The sequence below is a fragment of the Aedes aegypti genome, chromosome 3 (assembly GCF_002204515.2).
Source record: "Aedes aegypti strain LVP_AGWG chromosome 3, AaegL5.0 Primary Assembly, whole genome shotgun sequence".
Classification (NCBI taxonomy): Eukaryota; Metazoa; Arthropoda; class Insecta; order Diptera; family Culicidae; genus Aedes; species Aedes aegypti.
The window spans coordinates 196,935,711-196,959,689 of record NC_035109.1 but is presented as its reverse complement, the minus strand read 5'-3'; the positions used below and the strand labels follow the sequence as shown (position 1 = coordinate 196,959,689).

At 33.5% G+C, this 23,979-nt stretch overlaps 1 protein-coding gene across 1 annotated transcript in view; it reads right to left on the bottom strand.

Moving 5' to 3' along the window:
• The window catches only part of LOC5568992 (homeobox protein unc-4), a 129,040-nt gene extending 105,797 nt beyond the window's left edge, over positions 1 to 23,243 (bottom strand). Inside the window, exon 1 of the mRNA XM_021851739.1 lies at positions 22,264 to 23,243. Within this exon, the coding sequence (XP_021707431.1) occupies positions 22,264 to 22,585 (322 nt within the window). The 5' untranslated portion in view covers positions 22,586 to 23,243. The remainder of the gene's footprint in view (positions 1 to 22,263) is intronic.
• Positions 23,244 to 23,979: the final 736 nt, after the last annotated feature.

Here is a 23,979-nt window from a genome sequence, read left to right as displayed (position 1 = left end):
GAATCCCATCCCCGACATAGTCACTTATGACGTAAAAAAAAGTGATAGTGACGACTTCCTTCGGAAGGGAAGTAAAGCCGTTGGTCCCGAGATGAACTAGCCCAGGGCTAAAAATCTCGTTAATAAAGTCAAACCAACCAACCAACCATCCAATTGCCAAACAACTTTGAATGGATTTGTGACCAATTCGCAATATCATGGAGTTAATTATTATTTGGTCGAAATCCATGTATGTCGATCAAACGTGCTGTGGAGCTTACCATGGAAATCAATTACAGACAAATAAATGCTTACAGGGAAACTAATTACAAAATGTAGTTAAGGATTTTAAGAGAACATGGACCCAAGAAGAAGAAAAAGTTAACCGACCAATGGATTACAAGAAAATTGAATAACATTCAAATCATTTTTTTATTTTGTTAGGAGCACATTGAGTTGATGGAGGAAATTATAACATAATTAAAACAAAATCAGTTATAGTAACAAAGTCTGTTCTAAATTTGTTTCAATTCAAACATAATTTTATATAAGTAATCTGAAAGCAACCTAGAAGTGATTGAAAATAACAAATTTTGTAATTATTCGGTTATGGATAATAAAACATGGATAATTTTTTTGTTAAATTTAAAACATTCAAATTCATATTCAAATTATAACATATTTTGTAGAGAAAAAACTGTTAGCATTTTTGTTATTGAAACTACTAATTAGCCAAAAATATAACATGTTTTGTAAGAAAACATATGCCTACTGAGTAACTATATCTGTTACAGATCTGTTGTAATCCACTGGTAGAGTAACCACCTGAGCAAAGGCGGATAACTGGATGATATCAAAATGATAACAACTTTTATTATCACTGTTATCAATTTGATATTCCGTTATCAATGATAACCGAATTATAACAAAATTGATTGTCATTGTATCCATGGCAGACATTATTGATAACAGGTTGATAACAAAATATGTTATCACACATCTTTCCCATAACATTTTTACAAAGTGTGTGTTGTTAAACAAAGCTTACTTCTCTTCATACAAAATTTCGTAAAATTATTTGAAGCGTAAGTTTAACCCAAAACACTTATTTCTCAAATTTTTTCCGTGCCTCATGATCACGAAATTCAAAAAAAAAATATGATGATAGTTATCAACTTGAACTCAGTGATAACATAATTTACTATTACTTTGTTATTCGACAAACAAATTTGAGTTCTTATTTTTGTTATGTTGGCTGTAATTTAGCCAAGATGATAAAAAAAATCAGTTATCACATGATGATAACCAGGTAACAAGATTTATTATCGTTTTGCTATTCAACTATACTCGGGCACACTTTGAAAAATTTCAAAGGACTAAGTCTGCTCGAGGAAAAATTTTGACAAATTTCTCCAATTTAAAATTAATATTCAAATGCTTATCCCTGCAAAACGTTTGATTGAAATGCAACATAAAATCTTAAGTGAATTTTGAAACTGCATAAATTTTATGTATCTGATGCACGATTCATTTAAGCTATAATTAAAAAGCACAGCACATTCCCAATTAAGGCTCGTGGTCTGAAAAGATAGAAACAGCGCCTAGAAATCACAAAGTATCATGATAAACGGAATGGTGTATATAAGCTGAGAAGATACTATAGGCTTGTGCAATGCATTGAACCACAAAAACAATTACCCTCCGTTTTCATAAAATCCGCTTTGTTCTCTGTTTATGTGATAATTATAGTATCAGATATTTTTTCATCTGATAAAAGCCCACCAAGCGTTCGCTCTTTATAATCATAAACTAATTATAAACACTCTGACTCTAACTATCAGTAATTGTGAAGCTTTACTATATTTACTAAGGCTGTTTGAAAACTTTCATATTCACTGAGATAAAAGAAACCAATTGTTTGTCGCTTGGCATGTTTCAGTTGTATGTTGTATATAGTAGGATTAATTTTAACGACCCAAAATCCATGAAAAATACGAGGAAAAAATTATGTTCAATGTGGCTACTCTTTACGATATCAATCAAATAGATTCTTAATAAACAATTTATGCGTGCCCGAGTAAAGCATAGAGAACAAAAATCATTTCAACGGAACCAGAAAATGAAACATGGAAGCATACAAGGGTGAAACGTACCGCTGTTGTAAAAAGCCTACCGACAACATGATAGGTGGAGAGAACTCACAATGTGCGTAATGGTAGCAACGAGCCGCTAGACTACAAGCGGCAAAATGAATTTCCAACAATACTTTTGTAGTTAATTTGATAATCAAGAAGATTGAAAGGCCCCAGGCCAAGTTTAGTAAACGGTGGATAAAAATAGTAAATGTTTTGTTTTCCTTGGAGCGATTCTTGATTAATAATCTGCTCGAAAGAAAAGCGTCTTAGAATCTTTTACTTTGTAGGAATGGATCGAACAACAGATACTTTTTTTTTATTTTGTAAATTTATCAAAATTAATGGTAAAGGAGAGATTATGTCCACTGAAAGCAAAAAGCGGCAGCATGATAACTCTTTTATTGTTTTTGTAATTACTAAGGAAAATAATTTAGTTATGGAGTATACAAGTTTTAATATTTTTCGGAAAACGAAAATAATATTTAAAGCCGCATCAAATGACTCGTGAAAAATAGAATAACGAGTTGGTCTTTATTCAATACAATTTTGATTAAAAAATCTACCTTGAGGTTTAATGTTTTCTTTCAAGCATGGTAAATGTTTCTTTAGAGCCACAGTCAATTAGCAATCTCCTAGCTTGTAGTTTTCTAAATATGATTTTAAACTAACATAGTTTAAAAAAGGATTAGTTTTGCATAAATAAACACAGTTGAAAAATTATATTGCAAAACATGTTTGGCTTCGATTCATCTTCACCTTAAGCCAACTAACAAATGGGAGATGATCACCGTGTAACGCAATAATGTGAAACCCTATTGGCTTTTCTCGATGAAATAATCAATTTTGAATATTCCACATTTCTTACCAAAAACTACCGATGTTTATTTTAATAAACCATAAATTCTCGATTACTTTTTCAAATCGACGTAAGTAGCTTTCATACGGTTTTGAGAAAATTAATTAGGAAGGATCAAAACCTGTCTTCTTAAACTGTTTTAAAATGAATCACCTTTTCAACATTTTTTTGCCGTGAACATCGCTTAAATTTTGCATACAATCAGCTCGCGTTCAAAAACTAGGTAGTTTCTATTATTTCCCACAAAAATAATGATAACAAAATGATAAGCCGTTTCATTCAATTACTTTCGACGTTTTTCTATCAGTGTAAAATCGGCTCAAGTAGTGGTTTGTTTTGATTTGTGGTTAAATCACTTTATCCATACAACGGAGCGGTGAAAGTAGCGGTTGGGTTGAAAAGGTTGAAATTCTTACTTACGCCTATATAAAATTTATCAAAAAATGTTTTTCAACATGAAAAAATCAATAATTTCGGTTTTTTCGTGGTTCGAAGGCTTCGGGACCAAAGGGGCTATTGCTGTTCTCATTTTTTTATGAAAGTTCAGAAAATTTTACGTTTACTGTCAAATTTTCAGCGATGCATGTTTTTTAGTTTTTGAGATATATTATTTTGAAAATAAAAAATCAGTCATTTTTCATCGGCACACACTGTAGGTCTCAGCGGAATAGATTTATTATTTTAAAAAAATCATAACTTTAAAACAACTCAACCGATTTCCAATTTTTTTATGGAATTAAAGCTTGAAATTTCAACTTTTCAGAAAAAAAAATATAAAACTTTGAAAAAATATATTTTTTACATCAAAATAAATGGAAATTTCTAAAAAAAAACATAACTTTTAACATAGATTTTTTTTTATCCTTTCATGTAATATAATATTTTTGTACATTTTTTTCAGATTTTTCAATTTTGTCTGAAAAGTTGAAATCTTAAGCTTTAATTCCATAAAAAAAGATTGGAAATCGGTTGATTTTTTTTTTTAATAATAAATCTATTCCTCTGAGACCTACAGTGTGTGCCGATGAAAAATGACTGATTTTATATTCTCAAAAAAAATATATCTCAAAAACTAAAAAACATACATCGCTGAAAATTTGACAGTTAACATAAAATTTTCTGAAGAATTTTCTCAAGAAAAATGAGAACAGCAATAGCCCCTTTGGTCCCGAGGCCTTCAAAACAAGAAAAAACGGAAACTTGATATTTTTCATGTAAAAAAACATTTTTTGTGAAATTTTATATTTTTCCTGAAAAGTTAAAGTCTTTAGCTTTCATTTCGTCCCAAAAGGTTGAAAATCGGTCGAACGGTTCAAAATTTATAAATTTTTTTTTAAATAAAAATTTTGCAAAATCGCTATTTTCTGGTCACCCTATTTTGGAAATGGTCACCCTAATCAAAAAATCCAAAAACACGTGTATCCTTATTTCGGATAAGGAACAAAATAGCAAATTTTCATGGAGTTCGGTGACCCACTAAATCGGTTTTTCATGGAATGGCTGATATATCATCTTAATTCAACCAAGAACTCCCTCAGTAAAAAGTGCTTAAAACTGTTTTAAATGGCTTTTTTTCGGTATAATAGTAGTTTTGAGGGCAAATCATTTAATGTTTGAATTTTGAAATCATTTTCAAGCCTTGTCAATTGTAACTCTAGGGGAATTGATCGGTTGGGTGAAATTAATCAGTATTGCACATTTCTTATAAATAGAGCACCAATACCTAAGTAGCATGTTTTTGCCTTTACTGTCGTCACACAATGTGTTGTAAAGTTTGTTGGTGTTGGTTTTTTTTTTCATGTAAAATTAATAAATTATGTTCGACTAATGATAGCTGAAGCGTTGGTTATATTACATATAACCAATTTATGCCATGTTTATAATGTTTATGAGTTTGGTGATGCACATTTTCAAAAAACAGGCAATCTTTGGAATAGGGCCCCTAGTGAAACACTGAGTTTTGTTACTAAGGATGCATTTAGGCCATTTGTGTGATTAACATTACGAAAACCATTATAAATATTAGAATTCACATAGTAAGGGGAAAGAGAAAGTTGATAGAAGTACTGAAAATATTATGGCATCTTCGGGTTTTTGTACGATATCCAACAATTCTTCGATCAATACACAAGATCCGCAAAGCTTTCGTTTTCCTATAAAGTTCATGAATAAATAAATGACTTTTCATTTTATTTTATTTTTTTTTATCTTTCAAATCGATTTTTTACCGATGTGGCAACATGTGCATCTTATTTTTGATTAGAAATTATCTCATATAATCTCAAAATTAAATTACTTCTGTCCCTACATTGGAAAATTACAAGTATTCTTGTCTTTCCCTTGAAGTAATATTTAGCTGTTTTCAAAAGAAAATTGTCAAAATAATGAAATAAGCTCGTAGCATAGACTGACTGTACTTGTCAATATTGCTACTCCGTGATTGATCGAAACTGGTACAAATTGCACTTCGATCTAAGTGAATAAGGGTTGGGACTTTCCGCTTATTCTCGAAGTGTACATTTTAGTAGATCTCATGTTATTGATCAATCACGGCGCCGGCCAAAACCTTACAGTCAGTTGGGATGGGGAAGGAATGTTAGTAGGTGATGCGATCCTTGGATAAGAGGAAAAATATGATTATTTCTTAAAACTAGTTTTGCATTTCGGGAAAAGGTATTGGTAAAAACGTCGACATTCGTAATGTCGAACTATGCAAAGGTTATTTTTTAGTAATGACGAAAGATATGTGTTTATTAAAATTATATAAAAAAGTAACTGACACTTGTAGTGACAAACCATCCGTGGTTTGTTTGAAAAAACATGATACGAGCTCACCAGCAAGTAATCCATCCTCAGCTGAACACGAATACCTTTTCGCACTCACACATAGCTAACCTGAATTCTTGATTTCGCCGCTCGCCCCACAGGAACATGCAACAGAATCAAAACCACAAACTACTTTTTACCAAGCGCACTGTTTACAAAACGCGGAAGTTAAAAAAAAACTTCCACTCCGCACAAAAAATGAACCCGCTTGCTTGGGCTTTACCAAGTGTACTGCCAACAAAACGCGAAATCAAAAATATATAAAACTTAAATTGGCGGATAATTTCCTTCGTTTTTTGTCCAAAATCAAGAAAATTTACGCGAAAATGGGTTAACTGTGTTCTATTCTCCAACCAAAATACAGTGAACACATTTTCATAGAATACTTTTCAGTTTTGAACAGAAAACTGCTTTTAAAGTTTCGATGGTGACGATGATGGATCCCTGAATGTAAAGAGATAGAGAGTTGCGAGATTCAGCAAAAACACGTGTTTTAAAATATCTTTCAGCTTTTTAGAAGACACAAAATATGATAAAAATCTGAGTTAACAGTTATGTACAAAATGGGATTTAACTAGTTTTTTTTTCATATCATTTTGTGTACATTTGTACATCTCATTACTCGTTAACGAGATTTTTAAGATTTCTCATGTCTTGTACAAATTTGTTACAAATATTAAACACATGTGGTTAATCTCTTAAAGTAAATAAGTATTTTGTCAATTTGCATTTCACAAGACATATTTATTTAATAGTAAAAAAGCATGAAAAGTAGGAATGAAACCAAAAAAGATCTTGCTCCGTTCCAGATATATCTTAATAAAAGTCTTTAGCATATAATGATGCACAGGAAATACTTGTCAGAACAAATCATTTTTCTGATTATTGGCCACCTGATTCGCCCATATTGTAAATGCAAACAATCTGAATTTTCTACGTCGGTTCCGTAGCCTTCGAGTAGATGATGAAAACATGTATACACGAACTGATCGTTTGATTCAAAAACATTTAAATTTGCTAACATTTTGAAATGTTAGCTAACTTCTTAATATTCAATATTCATGAACATAATTCAAGCTAAAGTAGGGAACGCCTTGATGAAAAAAATATTATCAATATGAACAAATTAACAAAAAAACTCCAACTGTTGAATCAACTACAATTGTTAGACTAACCCCAATTCTATACTAAAACTAAAAAGTTCAAAAAGTACATCTTCCACTATCATACGAAACATACTTCAAGAATTTGAGATTTTTCACATAACCGCCACAACGTTCATGGTGTCTATAGAGCACTATCACTTTTCAACGAATCTTACATGAACTATTTTATTTCGATATAGTAACATTACAAAACTTGTGTAATCCACTTATGGACTCAATAGTGAAACTATTGATAAACAATCGAATAAATATTAACGATATTTAGGCGATTTCTAAAAACTTTTGTTCAAAGTTTAAATACTTTTTCCCATTCAAAACAATAAGAAAAGGTGTGAGCGGAAATGAATCAAAAAAATTATTCACAATTATTTGAGACAAGACCCAGTTTCTTGTTATTCGACAATTGGTGAAAACATTAAACCGATGAAAATTGTACAATGGCACTAGGTTTTTTAGTCTCTGTTTCGGATGAAGTTGTAAAAATTGAACACCCACAGTTTGGACCCGGTACTTAAAATAGTAAACTCTGTATATAAACACGGTGAATTGACTATCAAACAGAGTATAATCCATAAAATTGTAAACCGAGGTTTAACTCTGAGAAGTCATGCTTTCACACTATAAATCTCCATTTTAGCGACACACTACTACAGAGAGCGTTGGCTAACAATGAAAGGTAGTATAAAACACGATACATCGTTGCTTCTTGATCAATTTCCAATTATCCACGGGCTCATTATATTAACGCCGTCATTTTTTATCCATTTGAATGAGAGTTGCTCGCAAGACGTTTGGAAAGAACTACAGTGATGATTGCTTCATTTTTAGTGCAGCTAAATTGGTGCTATAACGAGAAAAAAAATCACCGTATAGTACCACGACGATGGGTTCAATTGTATTTTTACAGCCATCGTTTATCGCAGTCGGAAAATAATTTATCTACCATTCGAAGGCAGCTTTCAAATACATTGAATAGTTTTGGTACGATTCATCCTGCATGAAATTATGAATTCCTGTAAAGAAATTGTATCTAATTGTACCTCGGTTCCTATATCGGTTTAGCTGACATGTAGGGGTCTTCCTTGGTTAATGCGCAACTATGAAGCAAACCCATGCTTAAGACTACTAACACAGACAAACAGACGTAACATTTAGAAAAGTTTCTTTAAAATCCTTCGCGCAGTTCACACCATCATCATGCGCGCTTCTGGTTGTGGTGTTTGAAACATAGCTGAATTGAAATGCATGGTCGATGTTAATTTCGTCAGTGTTACGTCGTTTGTCTGTGCTACTAGGTTTGAATTCTATTTTCAAGTAGCTACTGAATCATTAGGAGGGCTACACTATCACTTTTTGTGATGAATCTGGAACTTCCATATTTTTCAAATCAAATAGCTAATACACTAACCATTTCCACTGGGAAACCGGGTATCCAGATCAATTTGGCATGTAACTTGAACGCAACAGGCAATATTGAAGCCACTTCCCCCTAGGAAACAATGATTCGGAACACACCGGCATGTGATTAAGTCATCCAAAGCTCTTAAACCATCCTTCTTTAGAATTGATTTGCAGAATCATGAAGTTTGGAGAGATTATCCCAGTACTTCCCACAATCAATCCGGAACTTCGGTAATTTTCCAATCAATAACAGCGGTTTCAAAAACTCGGATAATTTTGTGATCCCTTCTGAAAATTTGGAAGATTTTCGTTAAAAGCGACGAAGAAACATAATTTTGAAATCGTAAAATTTCGATCAATTTTGACGTCATATCATAATCATAAAAAAATAAGGACTGTTCATTTTATAAAGTGGACACCTTGTGCATGCTATATCTTTTGAATTTCTCAATGAAATTTCAATCGGTTTTCTGTACATCGTTCGACTACTATAGTACAATTTTGTGATAATAAAATATTCTTCAAAATAATTTAATTGCACACGAATATGGAACAACGTTTAGAACGGTCGATTTTTGGAGGTTATCAAAATCAATGATTGTTAGAAATTGGCTAGAAAATTCGACAATCTATATTTTTTATTTTCAAAAAAGGCTTGTTCTTCGGAAGCAACAACAATCAGAAGCCTGATGGAAAAAATCAAGTTATTTTTGCAGCAACAATTTTACAGATATAATAAATCATTTTTCCCCGTTATTTTCGGAGAAAAATATTTTAAATTTGAAGGGAACTGATATGAATAGATATTTTTTTAATTTAAAGTACGTCCTGACGGAAGTGCTAATATAGTACTAATAATAAAAATAACTTACGCCTTCATAGAGTTACTTATTTAGTCCCCACGTCACATTTAAAGCACAATAGAAAAACAATTACTTTATTTTTAGACCTTTCAAAGCACAATGACAATCATTAAAATTGGGAACACTGCTGTAATAAAATCGATTTTATTTTCCACATATTATTTGCACAATATTTTATTTTGAGGTTATCAATTGAAATATTCGGAGAAAAACGTTTACAATTTGCTGTAGATCGATAAATATGCGTACAGGATTTTATAAGTATGAGACTTTCTAGTAAAACAACCATTAAGAGTAAAATTTATACTTAAGACTGTAGTTGAAACTCACGATTTAACTCTCGTTTATACAAATATAGTATCTTTAGTAATTTTAACTAGTTTTGAACACGCTTTTTACTTTTCTCTTTTGCTGTGAGTGTAAAGAGTGTGTATCAGCAAATTTGGGCATAAATGGATAAATCACTAATGTTATCTAATGTCAGTAAATGGTTGAAAATATTTTTTTTAAGCTACACCTTTAGTAAAATAGTTAAGGGACTCAAACATACAATTTGTTCATAAAAATGAACATTTTTCTTATGTGAAAAATAATGTTAAACTTTGACAGTCAGCTTTTCTTAAGAGTTTTTGGAAAAACTATTAAGCTCTTCAACCAAAAACATTTTCTAAGATATTATATTTTCATAGTATTGTAGAATAATAGTTGAACGACGCATAGAAAACCGATTACGATTTTATCAATAAATAAAAAAGATACAGCATAAACAAAGTGTCCACTTTATAAAATGAACAGTCCTAAAGTGATTATTAATCATTAATAATAATCATTAATCATTAAATAACGGAGTTGTCATGAATCACAATAATTATAAATGACTTAAACAATTTTAATCATCAGTCATAATCCTTAATCATCATATAATTGGATTTTATTATTCGTTAATCATTACGTATTCGTCAATCATTATCAATTGGATCATGGGGTATGTCAATATGAAATAGTCCCAAAAAATAAGGGTCGATCTTATAAACAATTATATGATTCTAGGTGCAGGGTATATCCTTGACAAACAATATAGTGCTCGTTTTCTTAAAAAAAAAATCATGTTTGAAATCTTTTAAACAATCATAGACATATACTAATCCGATTGAACGCAGATAAGGGTTCGATCATTACGATTTCCCGCTAAACTCTAAAATATCTACGGAATCAATAGTAGTAGTATCGATTGAGTCCAATCGGTTATAAGCTGTCGTAATGCGGATCTCTCCTACCTAAAAAGCGTTCTAAAATTCGGTTTCTTCTATCATTATCTTTCCAAAAATAATGGCGAAAGCTCTAAATAGAAGACACCAAGCACTTAATCACAGGCAACTTGACGTCGTCGGGGACGGACCTGGTGTAGGGGTTAGAACACACGCCTCTCACGCCGAGGACCTGGGATCGAATCCCATTCCCGAGATAGTCACTAAAAATTTCAGTAGTGACGACTTCCTTCGGAAGGGAAGTGAAGCCGTTGGTCCCGAGATGAACTAGCCCAGGGCTAAAAATCTCGTTAATAAAGATAGAAAAAAAAAACTAGACGTCACACTCTCATCGCTCCATCAATCCACTACTACCCGAGGAGGAAAGAATAACTCGCAATAACTTATGCATACCATATTTTGATATCATACCATAATTAGGTATTGTTCAGTTGTCAATACCTCATTTTGGTATTATAATGGTATTTGAAAAAAATGTTGAAAACAATTAAAAATACCTCATATTGGTATTCAATAGGTATTGAGAACTGCTGGAGGTATTGAACTATTATTGAAAAAACTTCACTTTTATATGAAAATCCATCACGTATTATTTAGGTATCACAATACCTGATCTAATTATCAGCTTGGTATTTGTAGAATATGCAGAAGGTATTATTTGAGGTATTTTACCTCTTATGCAGGGCTCATTCATACCTCATTCAGGTTGTAAGTATTGGAAATTATCTGGTATGGAATACCTCAATTTGGTATTCAGTAGTTATTTTATTCTGCTCGCATCGTTTTTGTTCGCGTTTGACGTTTGCTCACTACCGCCACCTATTGGTCCATCAGCCGAACACGCCGATTAAAGTATTGGGTGTACATGTTCTCGTAACAATGATTCAAATCACGAATTGTTCTTAGTGTTACGTCGGTTTGTCTGTTACTTAATAGCATTTAGGTTCCAAACGCTTCGGTCCGTCGGGGAAAAAAATAATAAAAAAAACAGCTAGGGTGACATCTTGTGTTTTCGGCCGCTGTGTTCTCTCACCTCATGGGTGAGCTATTGGGCGAAAAAAATCAACAATACTTTTAGCATGTATGTGAATCCTACTACAGAATTTCAGAAGATTTGGTTGAAACAGCTCCTATGACAAAAAAGAACAACACGACCAGAAATACGTAAGTTTCCCGGTTTCTATTTCCCAAAGACTGCTGAGCCAACACTGAAACAACATAACCTCAGTCGAAATACTTCCAAGTAAGTAAGTTTACATATTCTTTAACATGTTTCTTACCATATTTCATTTCATCAAAAATAAACATATTTGTTTTTATTGCAATTGCAAGAATTGAGAAAAGTGGATTTTCTAAATTAACTTTCATGATAGCACTACTTCAACACAAAGGTTATGCCAAACACGATTACTTTAAATATATATATATGTTTTTTTTTTAATAATATACCAGCAGCTTATTTTTTTCAAATCGTGATAATTTTTTGTCACACTATACTTTTGCACCATTTTTTCACAAGTTCTCAAAAAACTCTTCTAGCCTAAGAATCCGCGTCGATATTAACCATTTGTGATCAGGTTTTGAGGATATTCCGATGTTCCTTGCGGGACCGACATTCTCCAAATAAATGGTTTGGCGGCGGTTTTATTTTTGATCAATTCATAAAAAAAAATAGAATGTAGACTATACAATGCCAGATAATAAGGAGCTACCCTGAAAAAAATCATACAAATCGGTAAAGTATTCTTGGAGATTTCTGAAAATTACGACATGATGTATTTTAAAGTTTCCAAGATCTTTATTTGACCTTCGTGGTACCAGAAACCTAAATGTTCATTACTCAAAGACGGCTGCACCAAATTGCTCCATTTTCACAACATACTCTTATTAATGTGTTGTTCCGAAGAGTGAACATCCGAATACGATGAAAATTCTGTAGCTTGACAAATCTACGTGGGTTATGGCTACGGGTCGGTCCCCCAAGGAATTTTGGAATCTCCCTGGATCCAGATGACCAATGATCAATATCGACATAGATTCCAAAACTAGAAGAGTTTTTTGAGAGCTTAAAAAAGTGAAAAAATGGTACAAAAATATCGAGAAACAAAAAAGTTATCGCAATTCGATTTTTTTATAAAAAAAAAAACATAAAGCTGCTAGTAGAGGGTTTAAGGGGTAATAAGATCTAAAATTAAACTTTGAAACGTGAAAGTGATTCATTACAGGGATTCAAAAATTGATGAAATTGTTTTATATTATCATAACCAGCACTTTTGTCAAATATAATAAGCTATTTAATGTAAACAAAATTTATAACATAGTTGATATTTTTGCAAAAAATCTTCCACATTCTGTTTACTATAAAATTATGAGTCTTGAGCAAATACACCCTACCGAAGATTTTCAAGAAATTCATTGGCCTTCAAACTTCATACAATTGTAAAAAATTGCCAGAACACCAGAACATTCAGCTTGGAAATCGACTGGCTTGTTTCCGATGGAGTCTACGTTGTGGTGTGCTTATTTCCGATGCACTAGATGAGATTGGAATTACTCGTTGAGAGAAGAAACTATAATTCAAACAAACTGTTGATCAACAGTCATCATTTTAATATATAAACATAAGCATAAGAGCATAAGCACTGATGACCGTACAATTCGTAGTTACTACTCCGTGATTGACCAGAACAATCAAAATTGTACAGGGAATCAACAGATGCCACTCGGGAGTCCAACCCATTTGTTACTGGGAGGTTTCAAAAGCTAAATGACCAGACTAACCTTGGCAAGTGATGCAATTCATGTAGCCTCAATTTCAAAAGATATCTATCAGTGCTTCGTAATTTGCAATGTCAAACTACTCAAAGGTTACACAGCGTAACAAAAATGACACTTTCACGTGTCTCAAGGATCAAATTATGTGTCTCTAGTAGATTTTGGGTCGCTGAATCTGATGCCGTTCTCAGAAATGTTCCAGCACGTCACAATTTTTAGCTACAGGTCGCCAAAGTTGTATAAAACACTGGTTTTATTGATGTTTACATGAAATTTAAAGTATGATTTATCAAACTTTTTTGTGATATAATCTACCAAACATGCTAAATAGGACTTGAACTTTCAATTTAGATACAAATCAGTTGAAATTTTACGATAAAATTTAGGTTAAATCTATTTTTTTCAACATGTTTGCAGTCTTCATATAAAATTCTTCGTTTCTCTTATATGGCATAATACAATACTTTTCTGAACCACCAAAAAATAACATTTTACCATCGAAAATATTATGAACTTCATTGATAATTATTGTTCTATGCATAAAGTTTGAATTCTGTGACAAATTGAGCGAACAAATTGCCGTACAAGTTGGAAAACTTGCATGCAAGTTGGCTGAAACAGTCAAATTTAGCATTTTCAACCGTCAATATCTCAAAAACTAGACGTGCCATGATATTTCTGAAAACGGCAATGGACTCAGCAACCCTTAATTTAGTAAATAGCGGTATTTTGGTTCTTGAGACAAAACCGTGTTCCGCAGTGTTATTTTTGATTGATATATTTATCATTTTATTTTTAACAGAAGTAAGGGCTTGTGCCGATATCTATAGTGACAAACCATCCTTAGTTTGTTTAACGACTACATAAATGCAACATTGGCACGATACTTACTTATGCTATCACAAGCACGAAACGAACTCACCAGTTGATAATCCATCCAAAGTGAGCCGAGATTCTACTATCACGAACTGCCACTGTGAGCCGAGATCTCAAACTAATATGAAAAAAGCCTATAATTGATCACAACATATTTTCGCATTTCATCGAAGGTGACAAAGATCGAATGAGAATCAATTGATGCTTTTTCAAAAGTAATGTCACGAGAGCACCTTTTATTCTGATTGAATATAAAGTATTAAAATACGCATATTTTTACTTTTTCCAACAAAAATTGAAAATGAAATGCATGGATAACTATAGTCCTTAATCCATGTTTGACAGGATAAATCGAAAATCGCAACAAAAGAAAACGATTTTCAACAAGTCTGCATTGATTGTCGTTGGCAAACTGGAGCGATTTGCAATATGAAAAAACTTTGTTTCACAGTTCGTGTGTAGTATCTGTGCCTCCCAGGGTTTACCAAGCGCACTGCCGTCTAAACGCGAAGATGAAATTAAAAAATCCTCTTCGGCGACGGCGAAAAATACACGAACCCGCTTGCTTGAGTTTACCAAGCGCACTCTATCCTTTTGAGATGAAGATGACCGGAGACAAACTTTTAATTTTCAAAAGAAAACCACAACAGTTATTTTTGTTTGTTTAATTTTTACCTTTTGTTGTATAGTAAGAAATTTCTTGTTATTTTCAATGACTCAGTTCTCAGTTCCGGGAATAGAAAAGCTTAGATTTCAATAATTACAAATATGTAACTCAGGCTAAATAAAAAAAACAGCCCAATGCCTCACGATGAAGAAAAAGTTAGGAAATTAAACAACGTCAACGAAAATCAAGTAATTTGCCTTATCGCAGCTATACATATTGTCACATCATTATTTAGGTGATGCGGATGGCAATTAGCAAGTGATGTGTGAATCAAGCGTATCAGCATCAATCATTGAATGATGGAATAAACACCAATCAGCTGGTAATAAAGCCATTTTTAATACACCGGCACGGTGATATTTTTATTCAATAAATTTCCTGCGATTCCAATTAAATTAAACTCAACAAAATCTCCCAGTTTCGCTTCTCTTGCACTATATTAGCGTCATCGGTATCCACAGACCTACCCAATATGCAAATTTATTCAATTTTAGACACAGAAGCGACAAACGGCGTATTATGATAAATTTTAAATTCAGGTTCTTTCTGTGATTCGTCCACCAATGAAATATGTATTATAAACACATTCAAACTGTTTTTTTTTATATGTTCGATTTCCATGGTAAGTTATTTGTTCGTGTTGAAATATTATTGAAAGTTTACCGCAATGTGATTAGCAGAACGTATCATTATTAATAAACTATCACACAACCAAATATAATATAGTTTTAACTCAAGAGCGGTCGCGTCCTTAGCTTTTGCCAGCCAAGCTTTGTGTGGTGTATCACGAGCAAGATTTTTTATGATGTGTATACTCATGTATGTACGTACAACCGGTCTTGGGTTAAATTAATTATTATGCATATACATTCGATGACCAAAGTTAGTAATCAAATGCTGTTTTTATATATCTATCCTTCCGATTATGCTGATATTAGACCGATTAAAAGTACCATAAACTTCAATATGCAATGAATTCTTCCAATTTCAGGCATTAAGAAATGCAGTGTGTTATTCGTACAAACTTTATTTTTAAGTGAGTAAACGTAAATTTATTATTTTGGTTTGGAAAGAAATGCATAGTTGACCAATCGATCAAATTTTCAGAGTAGAAAAATATATGGTTCTTCAGATTTGTGCTCTTAAAAATTCAAGCTTCGTTTCATTTTCATTTTCGAAAATACCTTATTGCCTTATTTAACTTATTTTGTTTTTTTATATCAATCCTATAACACATTGTCACTGTGATAAAATAAATATATTGCAGACTGAGAAGATCCCCCACCTACATGCCGATAAATTCAGTGCGCTTGATAGTTAGTGTTGAGCTAACACTGTTGAATACTATTATCAGATATAACTTTGTTCAAGACCGACTCAGTAATTAGTTATCGATTTTCATCTGTATTGAAAATATTTGTCTTTAGTCATTGAGTATGAATATGTAGGGTAATTTGTGGCATTCTCGGCAGCTTCGTGATAAGTTTTTTTTAAGTTATTCAGCTAAAAATTTGCGTTAACATTTTCAGCACATAAGTGCATCTTGATGCCGAATTTCCATAGATTTGTTCAACATTTTATTTATTTTTTCTTCATGACGAAGAGAACATTACGGCAGAAAATACGTAAGTTTTCCTACATGCCTTAATCACAGACAAATAAATATAACAAGTACAGTATGGCCCATAAAAAAATGCGAAAATTGCCATATCATGTTTCATAGTAGTTTTTATAAGGAAAATGTGAGCGAAACATAAATGTTGTTCATTATTTGTATTGTTTAATCTGTTTAGACTCAGTTTTTGGACATGAGAGCTTTGGACATGATTTTTATCTGTTACTTTCATCTTACAAGAGAGGAATTGGAAGCATACCTTCAAATTTTATCATGCAGACATCGAGTTCAATATCATTGTGATGAAAGCTATAACATCAACGATGGGGTGAGATTCTTCATAGGCCTTGTCTTCAGCATTCGCCCATATCAAATGATAGAATGGATTCATACCTGGATCATTAGAGATTTGAACATATTTTAGAAAAAACAGCTTATTTTGGAGAGCCGTGGTTGATCCTTCATATAAGTGTGATAAGCGGCTCTATTTTGCTCAAAACCTGTGAGCTAGTATTATTATAAGTCCTCTCTAACTGAAGGAACAAATTTCTTCCTCCAAAAACTATTATAGACCTCTGTATTTATTTTTTATTTATTTTCAACAAAAAATAAAGGCATGTAAACCCATAAGACGCAAATGCCCGCGAAACTATGACCCTGGAAAAATATTTGATTGTGGCTACGAGAAACACGTTCCCTAAGAACTCCTCCATCCTCTGATACCAAACAAACTAATATTTTCAACAATTAAGTGCGATTTTCGAAGGTGGAAAGTTTATCACCAGAGTATACGACAATCTGTCGCTGTTTCTAACTTTGAGTGGACAAAACCTTCAAACTTCTTTTCTTTATTACATTATTAAGAACAGTAAGAAAAATATGACAAAAATTGTCCTAGATAGCGAAGTTATGTCAGAATATACTTCAAAAATCAGAAATTACATGCACTCAAAAAAACAACGGAAATAACGCTTGTGAATGTTAAATTCACGTTCAAACCATTTTCGCATTTTTTTAAGGGGCATACTGTAGATGAAAACCCGAATTTAGTACTATACCATTTAATTCCACTAGAGTGTGTATCCTTTAACAGATACGCGTATTTCGACCTCAACTGTAAGGCCGTCTTCAGTGTTGTGTACTAGACTCGACTTGTACACGACACTGAAGACGGCCTCACAGTTGAGGTCGAAATACGCGTATCTGTCAAAGGATACAAACTTAAGTGGAATTCAATGATATAGTACTAAATTCGGGTTTTCATCTACTTATAGGTAAGCGCAAAAGCCAAACTCGAACAAAATCGACACAAGCGCCACGAGTGAGCATGTGGCACACTACCAAATATTAGAGTTAGGCGCTATTCTGCTGTACGATGGAATGAATCCAAGTACAATTTTAGCCGTATTGGGGAGAATTCTTAAAAGCACAGCATTTACGTCATCAATCCATATTTTATGTAACAAATATCGAAATAAGGCGGAATCCGAAAAAAAGCGTTTTGTTGGTCAATATGGGAAACCATAAACATTTTTGGCCACATTATCAACGTTGAGTCCTAAATTGGGCATTCATATTTATTATAAGAGTGGGGGAATTGAGAGCATCATGGCCAAATTGGAGCTTGTATATGGAAGTTCAGACAGTAGCGGTAAGCGCGCAGCTACCCAGACAACCAGAATTCGCATAAAATTTACATACAAATTACATCAAACCCGTAATATACGGTGGATAAAATCGTCAGATTGATGAGTTTCCTCGCATAAATTAGTTATTTATGCAACAAGTTGCAAAATGATGATTTTTTCAGTACGAGTCGTACATTTATCCAACAAGGCTCGCCGAGTGTGGTAAATACGATGAGTGCTGAAAAAATCGAGTTTTGCAACGAGTTGCATGCAACATTTTTGCAATAACGAAAAATGCCGGTAAAGTTGGATTTTTGGGGATATTTCAAGAAAATCCACATGGCCATCCATGCGTTGTAGCAACTCAGTATTTCTCAATCAGGTAGGCTGTGGAATGACTGTCACAAATTTTCATACTTTCATTGCTGATTATATTGCTGTGTGCGTTTGAAATGCAAATATCAAATGCGGAAACACCAAATGCGGTAAGATTTTGCACAAGAAATGCGTTGTCAAAGATAGATTTTTCTTGCTAGGGCGGCGGTGATTTATACTATCGTTGCTAGGTGTCCTTTGACTGTTTTGTGTTACCGCATTTGGAGGACGTTTAGACAAGATTTGCATCTCAAATGCAAACAGCAATACTTTCAAAGACAGACCAGGTAAGGACACCCCGCTTAGAATTTTCAACCATATTGTATATACTGAATTGTCAAGATTACAAGAACCGCCCATAACGCTCCCGTCCTTTTTTATAGTGAACCCATAAATCCTTTACTTCCGCAAGGCTCAGGATCCCCACGGTCAACCAGCATCTGATTCTAGGATCCGAATCCGGTTCGACAAATGGATGAAGAATCAACTTATGTTCTGATTCTACATTCATTTGACGAATTGAATTGAATCGGATTCGGATCCTAGAATCAGAAACTGGTTTGAGAAAATCACAGCGTTTCAATAAATGACGTACGGAGGTGATCCAACGCCGATTTGGTAACTTCCAAAACAGTACCGAAAAGTGCTATTTTTCGATACTGTTATTAGTGCTGAAAAATAACACTTTTCAGCACTGTTTGTATCGGTAGGAAAAGTAGGCTGTTATGTAGGTCATTTCCTTGATAAAAAGTAAGCCGATATGCAATCGAATTGCAAAATAGTAGTTTACGGAACAAGTTGCACAATGATGATTTTTACAGCACGAGTCGTAAAATATGACGAGTGCTGTAAAAATCGAGTTCTGCAACGAGTTGTACATTTTTAGCAATTTCGTAGAATACCACTTTTTCACAATTTCTGAAAAATTGTTGTGTAATGATTCATTACGCAACTCAAAACAGTTGCGTAATGAGAAAGCATTACGTAATGAATCATTACAGCACTGGTTTCAATTGCGTAATGACTATTCCCGCACTGCATACTTCAGTGCAGGAAAGTAGGCCGTTTCATTGCAGATTGGCGTGATGAAAAACAGCCTATTACGATGAGAAATTGCAAAAACGCTTTTTTCTGAGTCCATTTGTACATTTTGTTTCGTCCCGTACACTCGTACAAAGAAAGTCGAATCAATCCGTAGCAGCTGTCAAGTCAAAATTTGTTATCATAAGTTAAGTTGCATAAGATCACAGGTTAGTTCGGTAGAAAATTTACACACTCGATTTATATGATATTATTCATCAAATAATATATGCACGTATATCGCCTCCACTTTGGTACGTAGAAGGCCTTTTCGCGAAATCTTATAAGTAAAATTTTGCACATCAAAGCCTCTAGGTGATTTCGTTATACGTACATTTTGGTTGTCTGGGTGTACAGCAAGACCAATCTGGGGGTCGTTGGTTCGAATCCCGCTGGTCAAGGATCTTTTCGTAAAGGAAATTTTCTCAAATTCCCAGAGCATACACTCCCGTGCAAAAGTTTGGGTTCACCCCCTCAAAAACATACAAAAGTGTTCTGTCCATATCTCTGTGATTACACGTCCAATTCAAACTCTTTAAGCCGCATTCGAAAGGCAAAGAGTTATTCTTACTTTGTATGTATTTTTTTCAAAAATTTTTTTTTGAATTTTGTATACCAAATTCCTACCTAAAGTTGTGACATTTTTCAAAAAACGCACTGAAAAATCATATTTAATTTCCTCAGCATTGGGTCGACCAAAATTTTAAATTAAAGTGTCATTAGAATCGTAATCTTATATTTTTTGAAGAGACCCCACGAAATTTTGGCGGAAAAATCTGAGAAGTATTCAAAATCAATGAAACACTCAGTCAAGTCATCGTGCAAAAGTTTGGGTTCACTCCTCAGTATGATGCAAATCGTGCAAAAGTTTGGGTTCACCTGAGCCGCACGCACATCATTTTTGTCAATATCTCTGCCATTTTTCATCAGATTTTAATAGTTTAAAGCTTTTTTGAGCGCAAATAATGGCGCCTACATGATTGGTTTGAGATTTCACAGGTTTAAGTAAGTTCAGGTGAACCCAAACTTTTGCACGATACACCATACTGAGGGGTGAACCCAAACTTTTGCACGATGACTTGACTGACTCTTTCATTGATTTTGAATACTTTTCAGATTTTTCCGCCAAAATTTCGTGGGGTCTCTTAAAAGAATATAAGATTACGATTCTAATGACACCTTGTTTTAAAATTTTGATCGATCCAATGCTGAGGAAATTACAAATGTTTTTTCAGTGTATTTTTTGAAAAATGTCACAACTTTAAGTACAAATTTAGTATACAAAGTTCAAAGAATGTTTTTGGAAAAATACATACGAATGCGGCTTAAAGAGTTTGAATTGGACGTGTAATCACAGAGATATGGACAGAACACTTTTGCATGTTTTTAGGGGGTGAACCCAAACTTATGCACGGGAGTGTATGTAGTATCTTTTCGAAGAAAGCTCACATTTAATAACTGTAGTAATGGTCATAAGAACACTAAGCTGAGAAACAGGCTAGATACAAAAAAAAAATCGCGATAAAATCAATATACTCGCATTGTATACAAATTATCATCATATGGAATGTGCACATATGTGCGATATACATCGCCTTCACTTTTGTACGTATAAGGGCTTTTCACGAAATATTATACGGATTATTTGCACATATAAGCATCGCATAACGCAAAAAGTTATTTCGTTATTCGTACGTTCTGGTTGTCTGGGAAGAGTTTGGCCTTCACACTCGGCTTCATAGACAATGAATTTAGTTAGTAACAGCATTTGGAACAGTATCGAACATCCTTTACACGTAATGTTACCTCAGCAAATCAGTAGAAGTCAATTTTAATATTAATTTGAACATTTAATAAGCAATATATAGTCACCAAATTTTGTTGCCAGTACTTGGAAAATAGATGGAAGCGCTTCAGTGAATTAAAAGGATTACTAGAAGAAACACAATGAAATTGCATTCTGACGTTTCTTGTGTTTTCATTTTCAGAACAAGTAAGATAATGTATATTTCATTTATAACGATAATAACTTCATATTCCGATTCGGAAACCATATATTTATTTATTTACGGCATGTTCAATACCAGCGAACATTCTTTGCAATGTAATTTGATTAATTTTACCACATAACAGCAAAATTGAAAAGCCAAAGAAAACAATACTTTAAACATTTCAGAGACTATTTATAAAAAATATATCTCCATAACTCGATATTGAAGGGATCATCGAGTAGAGAGCTATCAAGTTAGGGGTGATCGGGGCATTATGGGCCACCTAAGGCATGGAAAGCTATGAAAAACAGCAAAAACTATCGTTTAAATGCAAGTGACTTGTACTATAACATGTTATCTTCCAAGTTATGACGATAATTAATGTTAAAATCAATTTGCAAATTATTTAAGGAACGTTTTTGAAACCCATGTTTTTCTGCGTGTTCACCAACCATATGGGGCATTATGAGCCACCCAACGGGGCAGTATGAGCCACCTCATTCAATCGTGTGATTTTATTTTAAAACAATACAGAGATATTTCAAGATATTTCTTGCATAATTTTTTTACGGTGACTCCGTTTTAAACTGACATCACTTTTCAACTGCGTATTACGATCATAAAAAAGACGCTTTCTTGTGCGATTCCGTCGTAGAAACAGAATTGTAAACTGTGAAAAATATTCAATTTCGCCAAAATTGTGGTAATTTCTTTAATTATTATAATAATTTGTTTAGGATCTACAACACTTTTAAAACCTACCTCTATCATCATTGGAATCTTCACTTGGAGGACCCTGTATTGCTCGTTGTGGTGATATGCTTTGATGTGTGTTATTGTTGATATTATTTAATCCACTTAAGGCAGCTAAACTTTGAGGTGCGCCGGGCGGACCGAAGCGAGGTCTCGTTAAAAACGGTCCACCGAAAACACCAGGAACTCCAAACTGTAGAAACGGTGCCCATTGCGGTACACGGTTCCTAGGTGTCAATTGCGCCGCCGCTGCTGCCGCATAAAGTTGCAATGCCGGTTGTGAACCAAGTGTTTGTAGGTTCTGTAGCATTCCTTGATGCTCTAACACCATTTTTTGTTGTGGAAATTTTATACGCGTTCAAGGGTGTCGTAAACAGGTCTTGACTTGATTCAATATCTCACACTTTTTTAAATTTTACCATTGATAAACAGTTATAGCTCAAACAATGCATTTTATATTTCTTCTTAGGTTGAGCTTTTTCAAAAGAGTAGTTTCAAACACACTCAATCAAACTTCAGGTAACTCATTTTTCTGAACGTATTCACAAATTTCGTTGATTCGTTTCACTGCCCTTCATTATGCGAAGGTAATTTTAAAATTTGATTATTTTTTACACAAAATCGGTAGTAACATTTTTGATGTTTCAGATTTGCACAGACGTATTCATCACTGCTCACTAAAACATAAATGGCCAATTCATTTAAATTCGTATTGTAAATTGATGATCTCTTCGTTGAATTACTGCTGTTGAGTACGAAACATGCGGAAAACGATTTTAAAAATGTGTTGCGATCGGCAATGTGATAGATGCTTCATAGAACTAATGCAAAAAATGTGCTATATTCTCCCCGCGCCGTCGTCCGCAATGCACTTTAGAATGCGACACTCGATTTTGTTTACAAAACAAACGAAACATTCCAAATACGTTAAAAGCAATAATTCTATCTCACGCAGCACTCCCCGCTGTATGCTTGAAAACTGAAACACGAACGAAAAATTCAATTCGCTCGAGTTATGAAAGTCGAATAAAATAGAATAAAAAGAAGTGTGCCACTTCGTTCGCATAGTAGGCGGAGCTACACGATGTTCGTTGCATACACGAATCGTTTATGGTATGGCCGACGCACAATCTCCGCCTATCGTAGCATGCTTTTGCTCACACACATTTCTCTCACAGCACTCGGGTGCACGCTCACCCTCAAAAACAATGGGAATATGACCGATTGGTTGAAACATTTATGTATCCAAGCATGCGGTTGAACTCACACTAAAATATACCCCCAAAAATGCACTTTATACATCATTCCATTTTCAATGCAGAGTATCCAGAGCAATTAAATATATCATACGAAAAAATCCTTAATTTTTCATATTTTTCTGAAGACACTTTTTGAAAGCCAGTCCAAGCTGGAAGTGTTTTCTACGATTTTGTTCTCAAGTCAGTTTCTGACATAATCCACAAATTTGGCAACACTCTCTTTGGAACTTTGCAGCCACAGTTAAATACTGTCGGAACCCCTTTAATTAAATTTCGCCATGACATTTTAGCAATCATGCTATTGATTTTAAGTTGGTATATAACTTGCGGCTGCTGTTCAGAATGCTCAAATTGCTTCTCTGCTCCCCTCATGTTTTAAAAGATTTGCTAAATGAAGATTTATCTCGTACATAATGTTAGGAATAGAGAAATATTCTTTTATTGGAACTAAATTGGTTTGATTCAG